General features: G+C 65.3%; 3 protein-coding genes across 4 annotated transcripts in view; 2 read left to right on the top strand and 1 right to left on the bottom strand.

Moving 5' to 3' along the window:
• The window catches only part of CHLRE_05g232000v5 (uncharacterized protein), a 4,962-nt gene extending 3,324 nt beyond the window's left edge, over positions 1-1,638 (bottom strand). For both annotated transcript variants that reach the window (XM_043062138.1, XM_043062139.1), the window contains exons 1-5: positions 1,512-1,638; positions 1,015-1,289; positions 738-814; positions 488-538; positions 136-264 (exon numbers count right to left, since the gene is read on the bottom strand). In XM_043062138.1, coding sequence (XP_042924571.1) covers positions 136-264; positions 488-538; positions 738-814; positions 1,015-1,289; positions 1,512-1,528 — 549 coding nt within the window. In that variant the 5' untranslated portion in view covers positions 1,529-1,638. The remainder of the gene's footprint in view (positions 1-135; positions 265-487; positions 539-737; positions 815-1,014; positions 1,290-1,511) is intronic.
• Positions 1,639-1,758: 120 nt separating this feature from the next.
• On the top strand, positions 1,759-11,854 carry CHLRE_05g232050v5 (uncharacterized protein). The gene is made up of 9 exons (XM_043062144.1): positions 1,759-2,058; positions 2,336-6,010; positions 6,210-6,515; positions 6,732-7,310; positions 7,528-7,620; positions 7,951-9,792; positions 10,034-10,088; positions 10,422-10,512; positions 10,660-11,854. The coding sequence occupies exons 1-9, from the start codon at positions 1,924-1,926 to the stop codon at positions 10,964-10,966; spliced, it is 7,083 nt and encodes a 2,360-aa protein (XP_042924569.1). The 5' UTR covers positions 1,759-1,923; the 3' UTR covers positions 10,967-11,854.
• A 1,358-nt stretch (positions 11,855-13,212) lies between these two features.
• Positions 13,213-15,959, top strand: CHLRE_05g232100v5 (uncharacterized protein). Its single transcript, XM_043062145.1, has 6 exons — positions 13,213-13,388; positions 13,483-13,521; positions 13,623-13,699; positions 13,819-13,937; positions 14,294-14,387; positions 14,869-15,959. Exons 1-6 carry the CDS (start codon positions 13,349-13,351, stop codon positions 14,965-14,967), a joined length of 468 nt encoding a protein of 155 aa, XP_042924568.1. The 5' UTR covers positions 13,213-13,348; the 3' UTR covers positions 14,968-15,959.

Below are 15,959 nucleotides of genomic sequence, written 5' to 3'. Positions count from 1 at the left end.
GCGGCCACACACACAACACCTCTTGAGCACAACCCCGAAGCACACACCCCTGGGACTGAAAGCATATACACACACACGCACACACACACATACAGATACACATACATACACACACACGCCCCACCCCGCCCCCACCTCCACCACGTCTCTGAAGAAGTTGAAGCGGCGCGTGGAGGTCTGTATGTCGTACTGGCGGCGGGCCTCCGGGTCAGACAGCACCTCGTAGGCGCGGCTCAGCCGCACGAACGACTCCGTGGCACCGTCCTGTGTTGCGGCGTGTGTGTGTGCTACGTGTGTGTGGTTGTGTGTGTGTGTGTGTTGTTGAGTGTGTGTGTGTGTGTGTGCTGTGTGTGTGTGATGTGTCTTGGTGCCGACGCATGTTGTGATGTGCTGAGCTGCTGTTGTGTCCTGTCTGGGTATACAGTGTCCAAGCTCGTCCAACCACCGCGCCCCAGCCGCGTCCCTCCCCGCTCGGACCCGCCCCCACCTCCTTGTTGACGTCGGGATGCAGCTCCTTGGCTCGCCGGCGGAATGCAGTCTGTGTGTTACAAAGGACACGGAAAAAAGCAAGCAGTTCGTGCGCTTGTGTGCTGAAACGTTTGTATTTACTTACACGTGATTGGACTGGATTTATGGCCGACAATTCCTTGACTATTGGGACCTAATGTGTTGGGCTCGGGCACATAACCTCGCCCCTCCATCCCCTCCCCTCCACCCCCATATCCTCCCCTCCCCACCTTGATGTCCTCCTCATCGCAGTCCGGCTCCAGTCCTAGCAGCTCGTAATAGTTGGGGTCACTGCTGCCGCCGCTCCCTGAGCAAATGAAAAGGTACAGCACAGGCACGTGCACGTGAGCGTGAGCGTGAACGGGAATTTTCTGCCTGCTGTTGCCAGCCTATGCGTCCGCCCCCGGCCCTCCGCGGCACTGCCCTCCGCGGCACTGCCTGCCCGCCTGCCTGCCTGCCCAGACGCCCCACATGACACACGCAGCCCAGGACCACGGCCGCCCCCACCTCGGCCTCCTCGCCCGTAGGCGTCGCACGCCACGCCGCGAGCCCCCGGCCGCTGGTGCTGCTGTAGGTGTCGCCGCGACAGGGGGCGCGAGGCGGCGCAGACGGCGCTGCTGGGCGAGCTGCTGCAACAGCCGGCGGCAGCGGCCGACCCCTCCGGCGACGCCGCAGCCCAGGGGGCACTGCGCAACTCCCCCCCACAGGTGCGTGTGCGCCAAGCGGCCCCGCTTGAGCCCGAGCAAGACGAGGCGCTGGTCCCCGGCCGGAGGCCAGCGGACCTGCGAAGAGCGGGGCCGGCGTGGAGAGGGGACCGACGTGAAGAGGTTTGGCGTGGAGGCACGCTTGGCCACGACACAGCAGGGAACCCACGCCAGGTCCTTAGCGTTTGAACAGTCCCACAGCCGAAAAAGTCAAGTACAAACATGCAGAGGCCTCAGCGCCAATTGTTGAGTTTGCTGCTTAGGCGACTCACTTCACTCGCCCGACGCCCCTGTGCTTACCGCGAGCACCCCAGCATCCTCTATCGTCAAGAGCTCCACGCACCGCCAAAATATGGCTGCGAGCAGAATTGGCAAGCCGTGTGAGGAATAGGGTTCTGAGGCTTGCAGCCCGATGAGCGGGCGTCTGTGTTCCTTTTGTGTCCCTGTTATACAACAACTCTATAGAGACAAAACTGGTAAACGCAATCGCATCAGGGCGTGGCTACTCTTCCATCGCGCTGCATTCTATTATGCATCGGTAGCTTAAATCGAGCTCTTTGCAGCCTGCCGCATACGTAAAACCATAACAACTTGATGTACGCTAAATGACACGAAGGCATAGAGCTCATGGTTGAACCATTCTCAGCAGCTGGGAGCTGTCAGCGTTGCGGGCAGTTACTAGCAAGGCGCGCTGAATGACCCTGGTCTCAGAATGCGGCGGCTGTCCAGCGCCGCGCTGGGAGCGAGCGCGAGCGGGAGCAGCGCAGGCGGGGAGGGAGCCGGCGGTCCAGGGGCCGCCCAGCAGCCTCCCCGGAAAAAGAGCAAGACCGATGCGCCTGGGTCTCAGGTGAGAGCCATGGCGAAGGAGCCTTGGTGCCAACTTCGTTGTTGAAGATAATCAAGGGCTGGGCCGCGCCCGTCAATGTGGCGTGGGTACATGCATGTGGACCAAGGCGGAGTGCTGTGGGGACCCGAGCTCCTGTCGCTCCGTCCCTGTATACCCTTCTGTGGCTCGAGCGGCGTCGCCTGTCGGCATGTGCCCTGTACAAGCTACCACATGACTTCGCTTCAAATACACATACACGCCCGCACCCTCCCCCTCCTGACCCATTCCCCCGGCTCAGTTGGAGGCGGTCCGCATGCGTAACCTGGATGTACTGGCTGCAGCCGCACTGGCTACTGCCGACCCGCCCGGCCCGGCAGTAGCAGCGGAGGCCGCAGCGCCAGCTGCTGCTACTGCCGCCGCAGCTGCGGCAACAACCTCGGCGCAAGCAGGAGCTGGATCAGGGGCTGGCGGTGCCACAGCTGCAGCTGCAGGTTCTGTGGGTGCTGGTGCTTTCGTGCCAGCAGCGGCGGCGCCGCCTGACGCGGGGCCAGCGGCGCCCTGGGGCGTGTCTGCGACCGGCCTGGGGACATCACCGCGGTGGCGCTCCCCCCACTCCAGCGCTGCTGGCTGGGGCGGCGGGGCGGCGGGTGGCGGCGGCGCGGCGGGCGGTCTGCCGCTGCTGCCTTCCTTGGCAACCCGTGCTGCGGGGCCGTCCGTGCCGCTGCCGCTGCATTCGCCGCCGCCACTGCAGCCACCGCAGGCGCTGACTGAAAACCTACTGCAGACGCAGCAGCAGCAGCTGCAGCCGTGGGGCCAGGCACTAGGGGGGCAGGCGGCTGGCGACGCGCGGGCTGAGCTGGCACACCGGCGCAGCAGTGCAGGCGGCGGAGTCACAGCGCTGGCAATACCGGGCTCAAACAGTGGCGGCGGTGGCGGCGGCTTTGGCGTTGGCGGCGGCAATAGCAGCAATGCCTTGCTGACTGGAGGAAGCGGCGGCGCCGTGTCAGCGTCACCTCCCGGCCCCGGCCTCAGGCGGGGCAGCGGCGGCGGCGGCAGCGGGTCAATGGAGGCCCGTGGGGTGTCTGCAGCCGCCACCACGCCGCCCTCAGGCAGCAATGTCGCCGGCTGCGTCCAGCCCGGCGGCCCGGCCACGTCACCTCCCGCTCCGGAGGATCCCGGCCCTACCGGCGCCCGTCCTGCAGGCACCGGCGGCGGCTCAGCGGCGCTTCTTGAGGGCCTGGACCCGCCAGGCGGTCAAATACCTGGCACGCCGATGCAGCAACAACCGCAGCAGCAGCAGCAGCAGCAGCAGCAGCAGCAGCAGCAGCCTGCCTTCGCCATCTCACCTGTGACGCCGCAAACTTTGCTACAGCCGCAGCAGCCACAGCCACAGCCACAGCCACAGCCACCACAGCCACAGCCACAGCCACAGCCACAGCCACAGCCACAGCCGCAGCCGCAGCCGCAGCCGCAGCCGCAGCAGCACTACCTGCAGCACGCCGCAATGGTGCACCGGGGCCACCACCACCTCCTCCTGCAACAGCAACAGCAGCAACAGCAACACCAACAGCAGCACCAACCCCAACAGCACCAACAGCACCAGCAGCAGCAGCAGCACCACCACCACCACCACCACCAGCAGCAGCAGGCGCCAGCGTTGGCTCTGAGGCCCATGCAGTCGTCTCACGCACACGCACCCGCACCCGTGCCGGCCTCCCTGATGCTGCGGCCGGCGGCTGCCAACGGCTACCTAGCCGTCGCCGCCACCGCCCTGCTACATCCGTCACACCGCTCCGCTGCTACAGCCGCCGGCGGCCACCTCAGTGGTGGCAGCATGATTCCGCTACAGCCGCCGGCGCTGCCGTCGGCCGCGTCCTCGGCGCTACAGCTTGTGCCAGCAGGGCTGCAGGCGCCGCCGGCGGCCGCGGCCGCAGCGGCTGTAGCAGCACCTTCGCCGGCGGCTGTAGCAGACCCGCAGCCTCGGATGCAGCCGCACCGGCAGTCCCAGCCCCTGCTGCTGTCGGTGCCGCCGGTGGCGGTGTTTGAAGACGTCGCCGCGATCCTGTCGACCGGCGGCGACGGCGCAGTCGGCACCGGCGCTGCTGTGAGAACAGCAAGAGGCAGCAGCGGCGGCGGTGGCGGCGGTGGCGGCGCCGGGGCTGCGAACCTGCTTCCATCGCTTTTGTACTCACCGACGCAGGCAACCGGGCCAGCTGCGCAGCAGTTGCGCGGCGGCCGCGCGGCGGCGCCAGATGCCGCTGCCACGACGCCGCAAGCTCTGCAGCCGCAGCTGCAGCCGCAGTCGCACCTCTCTTACTCGCCACTTCCGCACGCCGACATCCTGGGGCTGCAGCTGCCCCACACAGGCCTGCGCTTCTCACCCCTGGACGCAATGGCGGCGGCGGCAGCGGTGGCCGAGGCGGCGGCGGCGGAGGCGGCGCCGCCGCCGCCGTCTCCACCGCCGCAACCGGCCTTGTACGACTACGGCTCGACGTCCGCTCGTGGCGGCACCGGCGCAGCAGCTGGTGCCGTGGCGGCAGCGGCGGCGTCATATCCGGCAGCCACCCCGGGCTTTGCCTCGGGAGTAGCAGCCTCACAAGCATCAGCTCCAGCAACGTCGGGGGCGGCGGCAGGGGCCTCGCCGGAGTCGGAGTCGGGCGACGTCTTCCCGACGGCTGCCGCGGCCGCCGCTGCCCTGAACAACTCTCTGCCGGTGGAGGTGGATGCGCTGCTGTCTATTGGAGCGGGCGGCAGCCGCGGCGGCGGCGGCGTCGGGGCTTTCGGCGGTTGCAGCGGCGGCGGCAGCGGCGGTGGCGGCGGCGGGGCACCCACTGGCAGTAGCATGCTGTTACAGCCCAATGCGCAGGTGCAACAGCCGTCTGGCTATTCTGGCTACAGCTACCCACACCACAGCCAGCAGCATCAGCAGCACCAGCACCACCACTACCCGCACCATCACCACCACCACCACTACTCCCACCACCACCCACACCACCACCACCCGCCGCTCGACGATTTGCTCCTGGTCGCCAGTGCCGCCGACCTGGGGCTTGTGGGAGATACCGTTGGCTCCGACTTCGCAGCAGCAGGCGACAGAGGAGAGCGGGAGCGGGAGCCCGAAGCAGCTGCAGCGGGGCCCCCGGGGACGGCGATGTCAGCAGCACTGGCGGCCGCAGCCGCGGCCGCTGCAGAATTCTTTGGCTTGGGTTCGGACACCGACGACGTCGACGGCGCCGAGGAGAATGAGGAAGACACTGCTCGACAGGCGGCCGCCGCGTTGGTGCAGGCGGCGGCGCCGCCGGGCGGCTTGCGCAGCAAACCGCCGCCGCCGCTTCCGCCCTACTCACAACAGCACCACCAACACCAACCGCCGCCGCCACAGCAGCAACAGCAACTGCAGCCGCAACTGCCACAAAACCAAGGTTACTACCAGCACCACCAGCACCATCAGCACCATCAGCACCATCATCAGCACCACCAACACCACCACCAACACCAGCTTCCGCAACAGTATCAACTGCAGGAATTGGGCGACGGCGAGGATGGTGACTACAGCGATGGCGATATGGCCGGAGCCGCCAGTGAGGACGGCGATGAACGGCTGCTCATGCTGGATCTGGCGGCGGTGTGGGCAGACAACATGCTGGGAGGCGGCGGCGGCGGCGGCAGTGGCGGCGGTGGCGGCGGCGGAGCGGGAGTAACGGCGGAGGCCGCGGGAGCCTACGGCGGTGCCGGATTCGGCAGCAGTAGCAGTGGCACGGCGCTGGGAGCTGATGGCCAGGGTGGTGGCGGCAGCTCGGGCGGGAGCGAGGAGGGCGAGGGGGACGACGACCGTGTCGACACGGAGGATTTGGATCCAGATCAGGGCGAGATGGATTTGGATTCGGATCTGGCGGAAGAGCGCGCGGCGGCGCGGGCGCGGCGGCCGGGGGCGGCGGCGCGGCGGCGTAAGCTGGCGGCGCGGCCCCAGCGGGTGAGGGGCATGTGTGGGGCGTGGCAGGGTGTGGGGAGGTTGGGACACGGAAGTCACATTGCATGCCGGGGAGCGTGTGATATTGTCGGCCCCTGTTTCCTGTTGTGTGCTACTTGCATTTGCTTCACTTAGCGCGTGATATATACCTGCATTGCATGGAAGTTGCGTTCACTTACTCGCCCGCTCGTTTTGCTCGCAGGCTGCTCCGCCCGCAGCAGCCGCAGCGGGCAGACCGCGGCGCCGGCGAGTGCCCAGTGCCATTGCGGTCGCGGCGGCAGAGGCGGCGGAGGCGGCAGCGGCGGCAGAGGCTGCGGAGGCGGCGGCGGAGGCGGCGGTGAGGTCCGGCGGTCCACGGGCTGCAAGGCGGCGGGCCGCAGCTGCGGCTGGTGCTGCTGCGGAGGGCAGCGGGGCAGCTGGTGCGGCGGGGCGCAAGCGGCGCGGCACAAGAGGCGACCTCGACGACGGCCAGGGTCAGGGCCGCCCAGGCGCGGCGGCCGAGGAGGAGGTGCGTTGGGCAGGGCGCCTCGTAAGCTAGCGCACTTTGGAAATCACACGCACACACACACACACACACACACACACACACACACGCGCTTCATAAGCGTTGCTGGGTTGCTGGGTTGAATGCGTGAATCGATGGATGGATGTCGCCTTTTGCCGCGCTCCCTCCTTGTCCTGACTGCACCCGCACCTACACCCGCACCTACACCCGCACCTACAGGTGGCGGCGCTCGTGGAGGTCCGGGCCCCGGCTGCACCGCCTTCCTCCAAACCCGCCGGCAAGGGCACCTCCGCCTCCGCCAAAAGGGGCCCTGCAGCAGCTGCCGGCGGCGGCAGTTCCGGCTCCGGCGGCGGCGGCGGCGGCGGCGGCTCCGGCGGCGGCGGCTCCGGCGGCGGCTCGCGGCTGTCCGACGGGCGCATTTACCTGCCGCACAGCTTTGTGACGACAGCCCTGGCGTCGCTACTCCCACCGCTGGCGGCGCCCTCGGTGGCGGCTGCGGCCCCAACAGCCGCCGTGGCGGCGGCAGCCGCCACAAGCGCCGCCACAGGCGCCGCTGTCGAGGGCGCCGCCACACCGCAAGACATTGCGGCGGCGGCGACATTGGCTGTTTGTGATGGAGCTGATACTGATGCTGGCGCTGGTGCTGGTGCTGGTGCTGGAGCTGGTGCCGAGGCGTCTGCTGCCGCTGCCCCTGCTGCTGCCATCGCCGCTGCTGCTACGAAAGCTGCGGTGCAATTTCCGCTGCGGCTGAGCGCTGATGTGGTTGTGAACGACGTCTGCGTCAAGGCCGACACGGAGGTGGGCGCGTGTGCCTGCTGGGCTCCTTGTGCGCCTGCTTCCCGCCGATGATAGTATCATCCTACTTACCATGCCGCCGCCTAACTACCGTATGTCTCATCTCAACCATCTTTCAAGCCTCCCTCCCTCCCTTCACTTCTTAAGTAATCGTGAATTTACCGTAACCTCCCCTGCCCCTCTCAAGCCTCCCTCCCTCCCAACCCTGCCCCCCGAGCAGGTGCGCATATGCCGCAGCCGCAACGCCAGCCGCCGGAGCGGCGTGGGCAACCACTGGTTGACTGGGCACCAGCGGCACGTACGCGACTACAAGGTGCGCGAATGACGCGCCAGACAACTTCAACTAACCCCTCAAAAGCCATCCTTTCAAGGAATTCTCGGGCTTGAGCATTGCAGTGTGAAACTCTGTGGCGTGCAGTTGCAACATGCGGTCACTGGCCCGCTTCCGCGCACACAATAACCTCCACATACTCCTGCCCGGCTTCACACATGCGCGTGCGTGCACTTCTCTCCGCAATGTGCTCTCCGCAATGCATTTCGCTCCGCAATGTGCTCTCCGCAATGCATTCCTCTCCGCAATGTGCTCTCCGCAATCCATTCCTTTTTGAAGTGCGCTCTGCTCCACACATGCGCGCTGCTCCAGGACTTGAGGCTGCTCGCAGTGGAGGTGGTGGCGCCGCCGCCAGCCGCCCCGCTGCCGCTCGCCACGCCGCAGGCCGGCCCTGCGCCCGCCGGTCCGCGGCTGCGCATCCTCATGTCAGCCAGCGGCCGCTGGTACGGCGCGCCGCCGCCCGCAGCCACAGCCGCCGCCGCCGCCGCCGCCGCGTCCCCCTCAGCCACAGCCGCCGCGACCGCGTCCCCCTCAGTCACAGCCACCGCTTCCGCGCCTTTCTCAGCCGCCGCTTCCGCGGTTCCCTCGGCCAAAGCCGCCGGCGCACCACATGTGGCGCCCAACGGGGGCCCCACCGTTTCCCCCCCGCCACCACAGCCACATAGCCAGCAGCAACAGATGACGGCGGTTGCGCTGGCGCCCGCCGCCGCCGCCGCGCCTGCGCCAGCAGCAAGCGACGCGCCGGGCTTCGGGCCTCCCGTGCCCCCGGTACTCCCAGCGGCGCCGCCACCCCAGCTGCTGGCGGCAGCGGCGGCAGCAGCCTCCAGGGCCCTGCTGGCGCGGCGGCTGCTGCAGCTGCAGCTACAGCTACAGCAACAGCAACAGCGACAGGCCGCAGTGGTGGGAGGCCCGCCCGTCCCAGCGCCGCCCGAGCAGCCTCCGCACCTGCAATCGCAGGCGCAGCAGCAGCAACAGCCAGAGCGGCAGCAGCAGCCGGAGCGGCAGCAGCAGCAGCCGGAACAGCGCACTCCTCAGGCGCCCTCTCCTGCCAGGGAGCCCGACACCACCAACTTCATCGCCTCCGGCCCCGGGGCCGCCATGTGCGGCATGCCCATACCGCCGGCACCGAGCGACCCTACGGGCCCCGCCGCGGTTGGCGCCTCAGATGGAGCTACGGCGATGGAAATTGTCGCCGACAATCAGCAGCAGGGGCAGCAGGAGCAACAGGAGCTGGCTGCAGCGCCTGCACCCAATGCGGGTGCGGGCCGAGTAGGTGCTGCAGAGGCGGATACGGTCCTGGGTGCGGGTGTGGGTGTGCCCGGCTTGTCGCCGCTGTCGCCCATGGGAGCGCTGGTGGCGGCTGCTGCGGCGGCTGCGGCGGTTGGCGGCGAGGAGCGGCACGTCGGGGACAAGGCGGAGGCGGCCGCAGCAGTTGAGCCGTCGGCAGTGGGGCCAGCGGCAGCGGCAGGCCCAGTTGTGGCGACGCCGGCCCCAGTGGCGGAGCCGGCGCATCAGCGGCAGGCGCTGCCGTTGCTGCCGCTAGCTGCTGCTGCCACCCTGGTTCCTCCGTGCCAGCACCAGCACCAGCACCAGCAGCAGTCAGCGGCGCACGCCGCCGTGCAGCCGCCAGTGGCGGAAGCTCCACAGCCGACGTCAGCTCCACAGCCCCTGGCCTCAGACCCGCTAATGCAACAGCCGGCGCCGACCGGCCTTGAAGCCAGCCCAGGGCCACAGCCGGCGCCGCCGCCCGTACAGCCGCCCGTACAGCCGCCCGGGCTGAGCCCGCTGCGGCCCCTCGCGCCGCCAGCTCCGTTCGCGCCAACACCAACAGTGGTGCAGGCGACTCTACAGGCCGCCGTGCCCGCCGCCGTGCCCGCAGCCGTGCCCGCCGCCGCGCCCGCAGCCGCGCCCGCAGCCGCACAGCTGCAGCAGTCGCTACTGCTCCTGTCCTGGATGCGCACCCTGGCAGTAGCACAGCAGCAACAGCAGCAGCAGCAGCAACTAGCTACTGCTGCGACCCCAGACCGGCCTCCGCAGCTACAGCCACGCACATCCTCCCAGCAGCAGCAGCAGCAGCACGGGGCGCGACTGTACGACGGGCGTGTGCACGTGCCACTGCAGGTCATCAGTGCCACCTTCCCGCCCGACACACGGGTGCGGGACGGTGTATATATATGTGTGTGTGTGTCTGTGTCTGTGTGTGTGTGTGTCTGTCTTCGTGTGTGTGTGTGTGTGTGTCCGTGTGTATGTTAATGTGTCTTTCGTCGTGGGCAATGTGTCTACACACCAATGCTACAGGACACCTGCAGCAAACCTGTTCATGCCGCGATACGTCTGCCTTCTGCTCACCCCGCGCCCCCGTCCCCACTCCCCTGCTCCCCCGCCCCCCTCACAGTACCCAGCTGAGGTGCGTGTCAACCTGTGGGTCAACTCATCACTGGTCGGGGAAGGTGAGCGAAGCCGGCCTATGGCTCCTCTCCGCAACATGATAACTTGCACAGCGCCGTGCATAGCGAGAGGCACACATGGAGGAACAATGCCGTACATTACACGGGGGCAGCCGAGGGGTCTTAGATTGTTCCCCTCACTCAGTCGGCCGAGCGAGTTAGCTGGACAAGTTATTTTGGCTTTTATACGCAGCATACATGGAATCAGTGCCTCCCCCGTGTGGCCGTGCATCTGGCCAACTCAACACCAGCCATACGATTAAGCCGGGTCACCTGTGAAAATGAAAGCTGCACCCCCTCCCACCACCACACGCCTGTACGGCGCCTGTACGGCAGGTCTGGCGGCTCGTGTCGTACAGCACCGCAAGCACCGCCGGACCGACCAGTTCAACTTCTTCGTCACGGGGCTGCAGAAGACCCTGGCCAGGTGAGGGCTGGAGGGGGGGGCGGGAATATTAGTGCGCGTGGTAGGCGGGTGGTTCATGTTTGCATCCTCCTTGCCGTGCCGCACTCCCCTGGCCTCAGAATGTGCCGCCACGGTTGTGTGTGCGTTTGCACATACGGTACGCCGCAGGTACCGCGACCTGCGGCAGGCGGGCGTTACGGCGGAGCAGCACCCGCACCCGCACCCGCACCCGCACCCGCACCCGCACCCGCACCCGCACCCGCACCCGCTGGCAGCCGCACCGCCATGGGGCGCGGACGCCGCAGCCGGAGCCGGAAACGGAGCCGGAGCCGGGACGGGAATTGTGGATGGGGGTGGAGGCTCCTGCACCGAAAACGGAGGCGGAGACGCGGCAGGCGGACGCGGGGCCGAGTCCGGGAGTGGGTGTGTGGTGCTTCGCGTAAACCTGCTGGCAGCGGCGGCTGCGGCAGAATGAATGAGACGCGCTTGTACATGATAGGGTTGAATTATTGTTTTGTGATGGTTAATTTGCGTGCGTGGTGGCAAGCCAAATGTTAGCAATAGGCAGACCAGGAGCAGTAAAGTACGTCGGCACACGGATGTATGGGTGTTAGGCGCCAGGCAGGAACTCGAAAGCATAGTACGGTATCGCGTTGATTGCAAGTACAGGAATTGCATGCAAATGCTTATTGGGGAATGTAGCTGCGTGGCCGTATGGATGTAGGTGTGTGTAGCGCCTAGGGTCGTAGGGAGAGCGTACGGTAGGTGCAGCAGTTGGGCTAATGCAGCGCCTCTAGGCAACATGTTCGGTATGGCGGGAGGAGCGTCCTATGGGAGCAAGCCTACTAGAGCTAGAGTAGGCCGACGGCGCTGCAGGCGGCACGCCCCTGGGGTCCAGAGCAGGGTGTTCGTTCTCCACGTCACTGGCTCGTGAACTGCGTCAGCAGGTCCCTCTTGTAACCAATGCAATCTAGGCAACAGGCAGGAGGGCATGTCAAGGCCCTGAGCGTGCAGTACTGAACTCCTAGTACAAGCAAGAGTAGAGGGTGATGAGAAGCAAGTTTGATGGCTGCAATCCTGGCCCGCAAATCCCACAGGTTAGTCAGGGCAGGAGTCGCAACGTGGGTTCGCGGTTGTTACTTCACCGATGATTGCGCTGGCTGGCTCATAGACTTTGCTGAGCGTGTTGCAGGTGCGGCCCGGCCTTTGCTGTTGTGTGTGGTTACATGATGGTGAGCACGACGTGCATTCCTGTCCTTGTACCAGGGGGGGGGGGTAGAAAGCTCAGATTCTTACCCCATGCTCAAAATTACAGAGCTTTAGGAGAGCATTATGCACGTACTTTTAGTTTTTTAAGGGGGTGTCTGGTGAGGAAGTTCTGGGCCGCCAAAGTTGGGGGGTCGGTCCTCGTCCCTGGGGGTCCGTCGGGTTTCGGGAGCCCATCCCGGCGGATTTCGGGAAGCGCCCCACAAGCAGAACTAGGGGCCAAACGCAGCAGTACGAGGCTCATATGTGCACGTTATGACGTAATAAGCACAAACAAAGCGTGGGAGGGCTAAGTTGCGCGTCCGAACGTGGACATGTCGGGACATGTCTCCACATTCAACACATGCGCACTGACACAGCTGGGCTCTGAAGCGCTGGTGCGCACGAGTTCACGTCTAACAAGGCTGCCGATGCACATTGTCCATTCGTCACGCGGCAGAGAGTTGAGCGCGGGGTGGTCTGGGTCGAGGGGATTTCCATGGGTAGGATCCCGCCGGTGACCGAAGTCTCAGAACAGGACCGCTGATGACACGGAGTGATAGTGCTTAGGAGTCGATTGACACCACATTGGTATTAAATGAAGGGGTTTTAACCCCTGAACAACAAGGTTTTGTCCGTCGGGGGGTCGGTCGTCCCCTCAAGGGGGGTCCCGGGGGATTTCGGGGCATGGGGTCTGGCACTTTGTTTCCTACCCCCCCCCCTGCTTGTACAAACCGAGGCCCGGGCCGCGGGGGCCTTACAACGCCTGCAACACTTACAAATGCTGGCTCATACAGTTTGCTGAGCGTGTAGCTGTTGTATGTGGTTACATGGTGTGTGGATACAGCTAGGGTTTGCGAACTTGCAACCCCCAGTAGCTGCTGCGCTGCATGACGACATCAAGTCCGGGCGTGTCCGGGCTGTGCTGGCGACCTGCTGGCCATACAACTTGACAGTGCGGCAGAATGGCAGATGAGCAGAGAGGAAAGCACGACGCGTGAAGCCGCTGCTGATGCTTCCAGAGTTCCGGGATGCACACGCCTACCCGCTACTGTACACGTTTCTTGGAATCCTCACGCAGAGGCTAGCTACTTCCAAAGCGCCAGGGGCCCAGGGCATACCAGGGCACGCGGCGCGCGTTGGGATTACAGGCTTTGCAGCCCTACCGGGGAGGGTGCCTGCCAAGTGCCAACCCACGGCAAGGCACCACAAGCGGGGCGCGTCCGCGCGTGTGTGCGCGTGCACCTTTGTGGCGGCGTGGCGGGCTTTGATTCTCCCGCTCCCCCAAGCTGGCGCACCCGCCACTAGTTGAGACCCTTCCAGCCCCTGCAAGGAAACGGTCATGGCGCGGGGGCCGGGCGGAGGAACCTGAAATGCAGGGTACGGACATGAAGACGATGAAGTACGGCTTTTTGCCGCGCCGAGTGGTCTCCTGCCGCGCGCCGAGCGAGAGCGTGTCTTAGTCCCAAGCCCCGTCAACTGCGTTGACCACATAGAATTCTTAATTCTGCTTTATTACAGCACCGCAACACCGACACCTATGAAGTTGTTCGGCGCGAAAAAGCCCGAAAGGCCATACCTCAAAGTATGCAGTAAATGCCATGGGAAAGGAATGTTATCTCACTTCAACGGCAGCCAGGAGAAAGTTTACGGTAAGGCATCGCTACACATGCGCAATTCAGTGTCGGACCTGCCTCTTGACTTCTCCGAACTGCAACACGAGCTCATTATCGCATGTATGCACAGATGCTTGTGACAAATGTACAAACGGCGGCCCTATGCGAGGTAAGCTCACCATCCCTGGTTGCGCCTTGCGGCTGTCTCTCGTCCTGCCCTGTGCACCCCTCCCACATGTCCCCCCCCCGTCCTCTCCGCACGGGCTCCAGGGTTGGGCGTGACGCTCAAGGACTGGTGCGAGGAGACGTCGTCGCACTATGAGTGCATGCGCGTCGAAGAGCTGAAGGTACGCTGGCTGCGACTGCTACCGCCCTCTCGCGCACGTGTACCGTTGTCATTTGCCCCAAACTCCACGCCCCCACGCCCACCCCAACGGAACTCTTCAACCCCCACATGGACCTGCAGCACATGAAGGGCATCGACAAGGACATCCTGGAGGAGCTGCCGCGCTACCAGCAGCAGCTGACGGAGGAGCACGGCCAGTCCGCCATCGCGCTGTGCCTGCTGTGCGACTGCGGCGCACGGTGAGAGGCGGCGACAGGCGGCGGCGGAGGGGCGTGCGGCTGCCACACACCCGTACCGTACACTGCGCCCCGCATTGCTTCCCCTCGCATCATGCACCCGGCGCCCTGCCCCCCGCTCCGCTAGTTTGGCTTGGTTTGGTTTGGGCTGGTATTCACAAAGCCCCCCTGCTTCCCATGCGCCTGCGTAACCCCACGGCAGACTCCATCACCGCGTCCCCCCCCACCTCCTCCTGTTGTCCAAACACACACAACACACACACCCCAAATTGCACGCGCAATCCCTTAGTCCCGTGCTCTCGTACAAACGCACACTGAATCCCTCCCAAACACGCACCCACCACCCAACGCGCGCACAGCTACATGACATTTGACCTGGGCACGCGGCGCACCATCCGCGGCGACGGCGGACACAACGAGGCCGACAAGGAGCACAACAAGGAGATGGCCGTGGTGGGTGCATGTGTGTGTGGGCCTTTGTGTGTGTGTGTGACTAGGCGCCCTGTGTGCCTGTGTGCTTGTGTGTGTGCCTGTGTGTGTGCATGCCTGCGTGTGGGCCTGTGTGACTAGGCGCCCTGTGTGTGCCTGTGTGTGTGTGCCTGTGTGTGTGGGTGTGCCTGTGTACCTGTGTGCCTGTATCATTGTATGCCTGCGGGCTGGGCTGGGCTGGGCTGGGCTGGGCTGGGCTGGGCTGGGCTGGGCGGCGGCGGCGGCGCCGCGTGATCAGTACCACCCGGGGCCATGGGGGCTGTGCGGGTGCGGTCCTCATGGTGCTGGGAGGCGGGGAGGCAGGGCTGTGCGGCAGGCGCCTGCGAGCGGTTGTCACTGCTGTGTGGCTGGGTGATGGCGGTGACTTGGAGATCCATGGCTCTATCTCTGACCTCACGCTCTGACCCGTGCCGTGGGATTGTGCTACCCGCCGTGGTGCCCACAGACGCTGGCGGCACGCGGGATACAGGTAGTGCTGCGTCCCTCGCCCAGTGCACCCAAGAAGACGACAGCACCAGCCTCAGGCGCGCAGCAGGGACAGTAGCGCAACCGCCTCCGCCGCCGTCGCCACCAGTCATAGACCATCAACAGTCATCGTCGACCTTTTCCACCAATTCGGGGCTGTCGGAAATTCCTTACCCCGCATGTCGTGTCACGGCCGCGGGGGAAGCCTCCCCTGGGCTGATCCGCCCACTCCCTTTGAGCAATGGTTGGAGACCAAAAGCACGAGGTGTGGCGGCTGTCGGTGTAGGTGACGTCCTCCCTGGCGGCTGATTAAGGGCCGATCAGATGCTGGCGAAGAGCTGGGCAAAGAGGGCGGTGGAATGGAGCTGCTCAGTCGCGGAGGCGGCGGCGCCGGCAGCAGGACCGGCGCTGCAAAGCTGCTGGGCCTCCGTGTTCGGTGCACGCCGTCATGGAATACGGCACATACGTTCCAACTGCGGGCGGGGAGATGGGTGGGCGGGCTAGCTGACGGTAAATCGGTGATTGGACCTGTGCAAGGTACTGTGTGCCGTGGGTGACTGCAGTGAGCCCCGTGTCCTCTTCCCAGGCACTGCAAAATGAAGTGAGAAGTCGTGCCATGTGTGCATGTGATAATTGTGATTGCGTCCTTGTGTGTGGTGAGCATGGACAAGAAAGTAATTCAAGTATACGACAATCTATTGATTCTGCTGCTGGAGGGGAGGGTCACCGGGGCACCGTAGCATGCGGCGGCGGTGGCAGTTGGCAGCTACGGCTAGCCATGCATGATGCATCCCCCCATGCACTGTGCGCGCAGTTACGATGGATCGATGAGGCAAGGCTTAGGGCAGACCAGGCGCGGTCCCTTCATGGTGCTTGTGCGATATGGTGGGACTGGTTTTCAACATGAGGCTGTGGTGAGACACCATGTCGTCGGTACGCGTGGCGCGGAGCTGGTGCTGACGCGGGTGCTGGAAGTTGCGGGTAACGAACCCAACGACCTGGCGTGGTGCTGGCTCATTCTGGGGGCGCTGGTCTCGGAGACCACTCCAATATTGTCAAAATCCTGTTTAG

Source organism: Chlamydomonas reinhardtii, chromosome 5 (genome assembly GCF_000002595.2).
Source record: "Chlamydomonas reinhardtii strain CC-503 cw92 mt+ chromosome 5, whole genome shotgun sequence".
Lineage (NCBI taxonomy): Eukaryota > Viridiplantae > Chlorophyta > Chlorophyceae > Chlamydomonadales > Chlamydomonadaceae > Chlamydomonas > Chlamydomonas reinhardtii.
The sequence above is the reverse complement of the archived record's forward strand: the minus strand, read 5'-3'. Positions and strand labels throughout refer to the sequence as shown.

What these genes read in the sequence shown, in the direction of transcription:
- CHLRE_05g232100v5 (XM_043062145.1), top strand. Translation starts at nt 13,349, where the DNA reads ATGTTATCTCACTTCAACGGCAGCCAGGAGAAAGTTTACG. An exon ending in CAGCCAGGAGAAAGTTTACG is followed by an intron (nt 13,389 to 13,482) that starts GTAAGGCATCGC and finishes ATGTATGCACAG; the next exon opens with ATGCTTGTGACAAATGTACA. An exon ending in AAACGGCGGCCCTATGCGAG is followed by an intron (nt 13,522 to 13,622) that starts GTAAGCTCACCA and finishes CACGGGCTCCAG; the next exon opens with GGTTGGGCGTGACGCTCAAG.
- CHLRE_05g232050v5 (XM_043062144.1), top strand. Translation starts at nt 1,924, where the DNA reads ATGCGGCGGCTGTCCAGCGCCGCGCTGGGAGCGAGCGCGAGCGGGAGC. An exon ending in GGCACGTACGCGACTACAAG is followed by an intron (nt 7,621 to 7,950) that starts GTGCGCGAATGA and finishes GCGCTGCTCCAG; the next exon opens with GACTTGAGGCTGCTCGCAGT. An exon ending in CTCATCACTGGTCGGGGAAG is followed by an intron (nt 10,089 to 10,421) that starts GTGAGCGAAGCC and finishes CCTGTACGGCAG; the next exon opens with GTCTGGCGGCTCGTGTCGTA.